The sequence below is a fragment of the Etheostoma spectabile genome, chromosome 18, assembly GCF_008692095.1.
Source record: "Etheostoma spectabile isolate EspeVRDwgs_2016 chromosome 18, UIUC_Espe_1.0, whole genome shotgun sequence".
NCBI classification, from domain to species: Eukaryota; Metazoa; Chordata; class Actinopteri; order Perciformes; family Percidae; genus Etheostoma; species Etheostoma spectabile.
Window position 1 is genome coordinate 13,421,838 of NC_045750.1, and position 10,877 is coordinate 13,432,714.

At 38.5% G+C, this 10,877-nt stretch overlaps 1 protein-coding gene across 1 annotated transcript; it reads right to left on the reverse strand.

The window, feature by feature from the left end:
• Positions 1-6: 6 nt before the first annotated feature.
• si:ch211-142k18.1 (uncharacterized) lies at positions 7-8,965 on the reverse strand. Its single transcript, XM_032542913.1, has 3 exons — positions 8,781-8,965; positions 3,393-3,913; positions 7-820 (listed from the first exon to the last, which is right to left on the reverse strand). Exons 2-3 carry the CDS (start codon positions 3,905-3,907, stop codon positions 682-684), a joined length of 654 nt encoding a protein of 217 aa, XP_032398804.1. The 5' UTR covers positions 3,908-3,913; positions 8,781-8,965; the 3' UTR covers positions 7-681.
• Positions 8,966-10,877: the final 1,912 nt, after the last annotated feature.

Here is a 10,877-nt window from a genome sequence, read left to right on the forward strand (position 1 = left end):
CTGTTCTGTACGTAGCTCGTAGCCCACATTGTGATATGTTGTCCTATTTAGAGCAGTGATAATCAGGATTTGGTAATCTTGAAAACTGTATCTGGATCAGGGTGATCCAGTCCAATGTTTGCTTGAAAACCGCATAAAAGTAAGACAGATTACCTGGCTTTGGCTCAGTGGTAGAGCGGTTGCCTGCCAATCGGAGGTTGGTGGTTCGATCCCCCCCCTGCAGTCATTGTCGAAGTGTCCTTGGGCAAGACACTGAACCCCGAGTTGCCCTGGTGCTGCGCATCGAGTGTGAATGTGTGTGAATGTTTATCTGATGAGCAGGTGGTACCTTGTACGCAGCCCCGCCACAGTGTATGAATGTGTGTGAATGGTGATGTTTCCTGAGATGTAAAAGCGCTTTGAGCAGTTGTATGGAAAAGCGCTATAAATACAGCACATTTACATTTACATTTACATCCTGAGTAGCAAAAAGTGGGGATTTCCAAATCCGAATAATTTTGATCCAGATTAAATATTTTGAACAATTGGCCCTTAGTGATCTAAGCATATATAGATTTATTTATTTAAAAATATCAAATTACAGGAAGGTATATTTCCCTTTTTTGGGTCTCACACAGGATACCATACATCCTACCCAAGTTGGAGGATGACATGAGGGCAGCCAGTCTTTCCAACACTTCCTTAGCGATGAATTTTGGCAATGACTTTCAGCTGCTTGGTGAATGAAGCATGCAGAGACCGCGATGACATTTCCAGCCTGTTGGCGATGTCCACTGCAGTACGAAGCATGTCTTCAAAGGCCAAAGACTCTTCTCTGATTCTGCTCCGGAAACATAAATGATCCAGGTCACCGAATGAAGGGAAGGAAGAAATGGGCAAATGTGGAGAGAGACAGAGTAAGTGAAAGATTAGCTGAGGGCATTAAAGGGATGGTTCTGAGTAAATTCACCCTAGGGTCCTTTGCACCATGTACTCGAGCCAAACAACCCCCCATAAGCTTTTTTCCCGTGGTATAACATTGGCAGAGTTAGCGCTATCAGCCAAATAGCTTAGTGCAGACGCTAATGGAACCAGCGGTATAAGGCAGTCATACATATGGTTGCTGTTAAAGCTGGTTATGTATTAGGAAAGACTGTGTGAAAGAGACGACGTATAATGCAAAGCATGACAGAGACAACAAAAGGTCATTTTGAAATTGCATTTAAAAAAATTTGATTTAGTGCTGCACCATACCATATGTACAATATCTGTATGTGTAGACACAGTGAATGCTCTTTAGTACGACACTTTGTACTCAGAAGTAAAAAAATAATTTGTATGCGTTTGCTACCTCAACTTTAAAGAATTTCTTGCTGCATATCAGGTGAATTACCGGATTCCGATTTATTCACTTCCAGAGCTTATTTTCATTAACAATTGATTTAATTGCTTTTCAGTTAAGTATTTGTTTGTTTAACGCCATAAAATAGTACAAAATGACCATTCCGACTTCTCAGAGGCCAAGGTTAATCCTTCAATTTTTTTTTGTCCAACACTCAAAAACCCAAAGATATTTGCACTGACCTACAAATGGAGAAAGCAGCAAATCCTCACATTTGAGAGGTAGCAACCAGCGAGTGTGTGACACCTTTGCTTGATTTAAAACCTTGAACAATTAAAACAGGTTTTTGTTTCTGATTACTTTAAATTCTGCCTACACATATGTTACCCACACATATCAGCAGCTGTAAGAAGAGTAGTGCACAGAAATTACGACACCAATCTACACTGCAAGCGGAGACACAATGCAGCCTTGCATCATTATATTAATACTTTTGCTAATTTATTTTAATTGACGTGCATTATGACAGACATGACTTGAAAAAGCAGTCATCAACGCAGTCACCAATGCTCTAATTAAAAGCAAATGATTGCCTGTCTCTGCCATTACTTGAACACAGATCTTCGCTCTCAATTCCCGCAACAGGGCCTCCTTCACTGATGCTGCCAAACTCGCCTTGGTGAAAATGTCAATCTTACCAATTCTTGATTTCGGTGATGTCATCTACAGAACTGCCTCAAACTCTATCCTGAAATCACCCTTATAACACCCACCACTGCAGCCTCTATGCATTAGTCGGCTGGCCCTCACTACACACTCGTCGCCTAACTCCCTGGTACCAACTCATTTACAAATCCTTGCTAGGCAAAGCGTCGCTGTACCTATGCTCACTGTCGCCATAGCTTCACTCACCCGCTCCCTGCACTATAGCAGTTACATCTCCTTGGTCACCCCAAAAGCCCCCATCTCCTTTGGCTGCCACTGCTTCCAGTTCTCAGCTGCAAATGATTGAAATGCACTTCAAAAAACAAAGAAAATGAAAACCCTCACTAACTGCTTCAAATAGCTTCAAAGTATGTTTGAACTCCTGTTTGATCACTGTACGTGCTAACTGTTCTCTATCATTCATGCTCTGCTCCTTCATGCCCCACTGCATATTTGCACAGATGCACATCTTCTCCTGCTTTGCTATTATATTCTGTTTACAACCTCTTTGCTCTATACATCCACGGTAGGCTCAACTGTCATTCCTCCAACCTTTTGCTGTCACAGAATTTTTGCACACGACAATCTGCACTAACTGTATGACTGTCTTTACTACATCTCATCATTTATATATTCTGTCTATTCGTGTATATTGTAATATTACTGACCTGCATCATCATCTAGACCACACTTTGCACCAACTTAATATTGACTCTCATGCATGCCATATTATTTCTGAGCTACATCAATACCTAGCCCACTATTAGCACTAACTGTACATTGACATTGCATTCCATTCAGCATCTACGTTACCTGTATTATTACTGACCTATATTACTAACCAGATCCCAATTTGCACTAACTGTATAGAAACTCTTACATATTGCGTTATAACTGGTTCAATACCACTAACTTGATCATAATTTGCACTAACTGTTTGTTTTGTTTTGTTTGGCTCCACACTACATCTCAGCAATGTTATTATTCATGTATACTGTGTTATTACCATTATACTTTTGCATACCCTTCATCCTGCTTACACATCCCCTTGAACCGGTTTTGTTATGCCTACTTAATCTGCACTTTATGTAGCCTTTTGTATTCTAATTTCCTGTATTGTAATGAATGTGAAACTGTATGTTGTACTGCACACTTATGCTTTTTTTGGCCAGGTCATCATTGAAACTGAGAAAATAAAATTAAAAATCCTCCCATTTCTGTTATCATTCACTTGTTTGTCTTTAGTACGCTAACAAACAACAACTGATATTTTTTTAGCTGCTTTCTTCATATTTTAACCTTGACCTTTTATTAAGCTTAGCAGACACATTCTTCCTGACATCTTAAAACAGATTATTGCACTCACTTCTGCATGCCAGCGCCCAACACTTCCCCCTCCAGCTGCTTTTCCATATCTTCTTCAGCTTTCTCCACCACCTCATGGCAACTCTTGTGGTCTTCTTGGATGCCAACGACATTTTCCTTAATCACATCTTCATAGTTCTGATCTCCTAACTCTGCCCCCACAAACTGCACCAAATTCTCCATCACTGCCTTGTTTCCATGCTGGATAGCCTGCAAATAGGCCAGCTCCTCTTTCTGGGCCTTCAGCCTTCGAGCCGAAGCAGTGTTAGTTCTGAAGTGGACCGAGCACTTGTCTGGCTGAGGCTCATACTGCAGCATAGGTGAAGCTGTTGATGTGACCCAATCTTGATTGTTTCTTATCCTCACAGGCTCATCACCAATTGCCTGCAACGTATCATTGGTGGCCATTATCGCAGAGTAGATGTCAAAGCCTGAACCCCACTCTCCACTTTGGCAGAGCGTTGGGGTTGCCATAGATAACAAGGCCAAGATGAGGGGCATCCAACAATGCCCCATGGTAACCTGAAAAGAGAAGGAGGTAAGTGACATAAGTTAATAAATTCTGATAACTTCAACAGGTGTAGAGGCACTTTGAAGAAGACATTTTCTGACATTTATTTGCTCTATTGTTGAGTGTGAGATAGAATGATTAATACCACTCTCATGTCTTCACAATAAATGCAAGGCTACAACCAGTAGCAGCTTATCTAAGCTCAGCATGGAGACTGGAAACCGAGGGAAATAGCTAGCCACGGTTTGTCCAAAGATACAGAAGAACAAAATAGATTTTGTTATCTTCTGACAGATCCAGGCTACCGGTTTCCTGTCGTTATGTTAAGCTAACCTTTACTTGCTGCCGGCTGTAGCTTATGTGAAATGCACATTTTAGGGTGCTGGTTTAGCCCAGATAGTGTCCATATTACACTTTATCCATGGTTTCTATTCAAACGGCATGCAACAATGTAACCTTTTTTTGATTTTGTAGTTAATGAACTCATTCAAATAATGTCTCCAGTGATTATTACCAAAAAACTCATGTTGCTAAGATAAATAAATGTTAATTCATTTTAAAGACATCTTTAACGTCAATATCTCTGAAGATCTTTAAAGCATTGAGGGCATGTACAGTATAGTGAGGACGCTCATTTGTTCACTGTCACCTTTTGAAATCAGAGCTTCTCCACTCTGCTCCCTCAGTAGTCACAGATAAACTGGGATAATAGCTGTGAATCCAAAGATCCACAGCCTGTTTTATTAGGTACGTTCCCACAGCTTAAATTCTAATCTTAAGATTTTATATTGTACTTTCTGCATCTCCATGTTTTAAACTGCTTTATTTAAATCACACAAACATTGGGGATAGTTATTATGCCAAAATAAAGGTGCTCAGGTGGCCTTAAAAGCTAGATCTAAATCTGAGATATATATATATATATATATATATATATATATATATATATATATATATATATATATAATTATTCAGACACCACATGAATGCAGCACAAATGCCCTATCTCACAATGTTAACGAACGGGAAAAAAATATTAAATTTAATTTTTACATTAAGTATCTTTTAAAGCGTACAGAAATTACGATTTAAAAAAAGTATTTTTCCAACTGTTAAAATACAACCAGTCAAGTTAAGATTCAAACATATGTGTGATTTATCCAATTTTGTCATTGACAATTAGAAACCAAAATTCAAGATGAAAATTTCAAATTTACTGTACATTATCCAGCCTACCAAAGATCCAGCAGACCTCTGGTTAGGCCTCCATGTGTTACAATCTAACAACAAAAGTCACTTTATAATTTTGTGGACTGTCATTCATTATTCTCTCCTGTGCATTTGGAAATATATTTAAAGACCCAAACCAGGCCTGTGAGGTAGACGCCTTGCAGAACTCTTTCGACTGTAAGAGTACATTTAGTTTCAGTTGCATTTTACTTTTACAGCAGCCTCAAAAATATCTCAACTTCTCATTGCTGGATTTGAGTTGGTTGACTTGTTTTGCAGAGAAAAGCAAAATGAATGCCCAGTTATGCTTGCTAGAATGGACACCGTCCAATTATTTATTTTAAGATGAGTTGTGGTGTGACCCAAACCCATAAAACAACCAACTGTTGGCCTCTCTCTCTTACTACCTCCCTCTGTTTCTGATTACTTAAAATGGTGACCTCACATGTGTTGCAGCAGCTGTTAGAAGAGTAGTAAACAGAAACCTTCAGACCAATCCAAACTGCTAGCAGAGACATAATCCAGGAGCTTTGCATCATGACGTCAGAGTATTAGATGTGCTAGTTTCAGGTTTAATATTTCAGATATTGTTTACATCATGATCATTTACAAACATCTTTGTACTATTATAGATATCTGCTGCTTCACTGTAACAAGTCATTCTTTGTCCTTCAACCCACGATAGCGTTTACCCTTAAGTGTGCCAATCTTTGGAAAAACATTTTTAATAAGTCTACATTTTGTGTTGAACTTACGTTGAAATGAATGTGATTCAGAAAGCACATATGTACACAAGTTTACTGTAAAACTTGTCATCGGGTGAGGGCAAAAAACACTATAATGCTGAATGGTGTCTCCATCTTCAAATTGGAGAGCTGCAGAACAGTATGTCCCAAACTTTGTATTGCTCTGATGTTTTACTGCACTTTTTTGAATGTATATAAATCAAAATCTTATGGCATAGAGTGAAAACACTTTCAGCCTAATGACAGAATGCAGCCAAATGGAAATATAATTCATCATAAAATATAACTGTATTGTCTCTGTGTTCTATTAGCATTGCAGCAGTAAAAGGCACAAGTCAAAGGACATTTAGTGACAGTTGTTCAGTCTCTAAAAGACCTGCTAACTAGTAGCACACATGATCCTCTCTGTGTCACAGATTGGCAGGAGCAGTTGTCTTTGTCTTTGGAAAGTGTCTGCACAATTTCCATACTGGCATCTTATGGTTTAGTTGAAACTGTTTTGTGTTAGACTCTCTGTGGCCTGTAGTGACCTTTTTTGGCTTTGCTGTGAGGGATCTGTCATTGTAAAGTGGCTTTTACAGGCTGACTTTTCTTTTGGCTTAAAATAGCAGAAGCTTGCCTGCAGAGGGAAAGGAGTTCCCAGCCAAAAGCTTAGCCATTAGGATGTTTCAGTTCTTGTTTTTGATCTAGGGGTGTCCCTGACTAAGAATTTACAGAATTGAATCACATTTGTCATGTCTTCCCTATTGTCAAATCGTGCGTGTGCGTGCTCTTATATAATGTATAAATATATTATGTATATAATATTTGGCTAAATATTAACTTATTGGGAGAAAATAAGTAGTTTTATGTAACATCAGACATTGAACACCCCATAAAGCCAAAATGGCATTTCAACTATAGAAATAAAAGGATCTATAATACATTTTATTTCTATGTTAAAAACTGTCAACTGGCAGAGTTTAGGACTGAGGCTGGCTGAAGCTTCAACGAGCACCCAATGGTTAAAGAAATCAGGTTTCATTTTCCCTCCTTGGTTGAATAAATGAATCAGGATTACTTTCTCAATTAATTGATTAATCATTTGGTCCAAAATATGTCAGAAAAAGTTAAAGAAATGCTTAGTATTAAAAGAGTAATGCTATTTCCTGTTGCTGGAACTTGATGGTTTAGATGACTGCAGAGACTGAGTGTACATTTCTACGGTACGTCAGTGAGGATAGAGGTGTGTCCGAACAACTGACAGATTACGGGAATTAACATGACTTCAATAGAATTGTAAGGTTTTAATTGAGTATTTCCATTTTCTCCTACTTCATACTTCAACTCCACTACAATTCAGTGGCCAGGTTAGCTCAGCTGGTAGAGCAGGCACACCTGTATAGAGGTTTACAACTCGACGCAACAGCCGCAGGTTAGACTCCGACCAGTGACCCTTTGCTGCATGTCATTCCCCCTCTCTCTCCCCTTTCATGTCTTCATCTGTCCTGTAAAATAAAGGCCTAAAAATGCCCCCAAAAATAATCTTTAAAAAAAACACAACAGACCTGTGGTAGGTTTTACTTTACTAATTGTTTTATAACTTTAGTTACTTGCAGATTCAGATTAATAAGAAAAAATATTATGAATAAAAATAAATTAGCATGTATTATATTGGATGAAGATGAGACTGCCAAGTCATAAATCTATGGTTATTTTAGTAAAAGTAAGTCAAAAGTTGTGTAAAGCATTACAATTCATGCAGTAATATTATAATATAACTAATTAGAGTCATAACTAATGACCTTAATGACAATAGCTGGTAATATGTAATGTATAACATTTTGGAAGTAACTTGCCCAACACTGCTTATTTTGTACAACCAACTATCCAAAACTAAAAGCTATTTTATTAATGATCAGAAGCCGCAAATCTTTCAACAATTCACAAGCTGGTACAAGAAGATGTTTGGCATAATTGCCTTTTAGAAATACTTGAGTGATTCATTGATTATCAGAATAGTTTTTTTAATTGTGTGTGTGTGTGTGTGTGTGTTGTGGTGTGTGTGTGTGTGTGTGTGTGTGTGTGTGTGTGTGTGTGTGTGTGTGTGTGTGTGTGTGTGTGTGGTGTGTGTGTGTGGTGGTGTGGTTGTGTGGTGTGTTGTTGTGGTGTGGTGTGGTGTGTGTGGTGTGTGGTGTGTGTGGTGTGTGGGTGTGTGTGTGTGTGTGTTGTTTGTGTGTTCGTACTTCATGACTAGTGCATGAATGTAATATATTTACCAATGACATCTCTGTTTTCCAGTGTTTTTAGTTGTCAAAGTGCACCTTTTGATGTGATACTTATCCCTGGCAACATCCTTAGCAGTGGGTAAGAGCTAATCTGATCTGCAGCTCAACCCGGTGGCCCCTCTTGTCAAAGCCTGAACAGGTGTGTTTCACAGGTGTCACAACACTCAACTGCTTTAATGTTGTTATGACAACAAGGTCTTTGGCAGCACAGCATAGAGAGACCTCACAGGTTCAGTGTTAACACACAGAAATGATAGGTAATCATGTAAACTGGAGACATAATTCGCAGCATAATAATCCAAGAGATAGAGATATGTTTGCAAAGACACACCTACAGTATACATATACACACATTGTATCAACATGTACTGACTGCACATAAATACCATCTGACATAGAAAAAACGTCTCTATTTCCCTCACATACTGTACATTTCAGCTCTACAGCAACCACATTAGTAACAGTATTCTAGTGTAAAACCCAACTAATTTAATTATCTGTATATCATACATAAAAATGCCATAGAAATGTAACAGTAGGCTGTTTGTAAATTCAAGTTATGAAGCACCGAGGGAAAAAAACCTAGCTTTCCAATATACTTTGTCAAGTTTTATAAATCCAAAAACCAGACTTACCAAACTCCTGTAATTTTTCACAGCTAAATTCTGCCAGCGACACTTTTTCAGTCAAGCAAACAATTCAAAAGGCTCAGCACTACCAGACACAGTCTCAGAGAACAAATACTCTGTTTCCTTCTTCATGTCAGGAAATAAATGCAGACACGCACACACAATTAGGGATTGGCTGGAGAGTGTGGTTGTCTGTGTGCCCCTGTCTGCTGTTGGAAGGAGAGGTAGGGGAGGGGTATGTTAGCAGAAAAGGCTGAAACTGAATGATTTCTTTCATTGCAGTGGAAAGAGGGGCTGGCAAAAGGAGGGGTATAGAGGGAGTAATCTACTTCACATCTGTAGGCTCTGTTGGGGGACAGAGGAAGCATGAGGGTTACTTAGTATAGGGGGGGGAATGTCTTTTTATGACCACATGTGATATACATTTCCTATTTATTCTAGGAATTTTCCCATTTAAAATATGTCTAAAGTACGTACTGTACTTTAAAATATGTCTGAAGTACTGCACTTAAGTAATGTATGTGAAAAAACAACACCAAGCTCTTTTTCCCAGTAGATATTGTGACTTCCATACCAAGAAATTGTACAGTAGTGAAGGATTAAGAATGCAGTAAAAAATTGAGTTGGCTCCGATAAATGTGGTTTAATTGTATTTGATTTTATAAAAAATGCATTCTTAAAAACAGAGTACTTGTAAGGCTGTGTAGTTCTCACTTCATACTGTATCGAACTCTGGAAAGTGAAACTTAATTTGGAGCATTTAGTTTTTACTTGCAGCTAAATGGAAAAATGACTAGTGATACTAAATACTGATTCTTTAAACTTATTATTTTTGGCATTTGAACTCCTAAACCAATCTGTCAATTATGACCATCTGCCAAGGGATCCAGGTGGCTTATTTGAAGCTACACAATCAGTATTTTAGGATTGAAGCAAGAAGGCCAACAAGCTTTTATCACATTTACAGTACACCGATGTGTGCCTTAAAAAGCAACAAGTATTGCTATGAATTGTTCCCACAAAAAACGATTTCATGCAGGAGACCAGAGTTTGTGTCCTCATAACAGACCTGAAATTAATATGCATCCTTTATTTACCAAGTGCTTTACCATAGTTTCCATAACCATGGTCTGTTCTGTAATTGTGCCAGAGTCACAATATGCATGAATTAAATAACTTTGCTTTTGGACATGAATAAAACATACTCCTGAAGTTTTCAAAATCATCCACAACCTTCTTCTAGTTGCTGATCTTGTGTTTGTAAAATTGATTAAGTTTTTTACTAGCTTCACCACTTATTGTTGCATGCTATCATCCATGTTAAAGGAGCCACAGATCACAGCAGCTGCACAACCCAGTCGATAAAATGTACATGATTTTAGAAAAGCTACAAATTGTTTTTGTTTTTTTTACAAAAAAATAGAGTTGAAACTGTTTCTCATCCAATGACCAAGCAGTGTTTTGTTTTGTTAACAAGGCTACATCTACAGAGTGCTTTTAACTCCAGAGATAAATGGGGTCTTTTTTATTTCCGCTCCCCCTCCCTGAACAGATGTCCTTGTCTCTTAAAGGTCCCATGGCATGAAAATTTCACTTTGAGGTTTTTTAACATTAATATGAGTTCCCCCAGCCTGCCTATGGTCCCCCAGTGGCTAGAAATGGTGATAGGTGTAAACCAAGTCCTGGGTATCCTGCTCTACCTTTTGCCCTTTGCCCTTTGCCTCTGCCCTTTCTCTGGTTTGCCCGCTCAAAGAATTTGGCCCACCCATGAGAGAGAGACATTACAACTTTCAAACGAGCAAATTGGCAGTTGGTCAAGCCCCCCCCCCCCGTAATTCTGCACCAAGGCTGAATTTTGGGAAAGAGACATCAGATATGGTATTAGGGGACCACGAAGGTCTATATAAAAGCATACAAAGAGCACCAAGTCATGGGATCTTTAAATGCGGAATCATAGACGGCAAAAAAATCTAAAAAAGATCATGCACATTTTCCTGGAATAGTGCCACAGGCAGGTGGTTTCGGTGACAAGAAAACATTTTTTTTAATACTTCATCTTTGAGGTACAAATCTACTGCTGATAGCATCCAGTTATCCAGATCA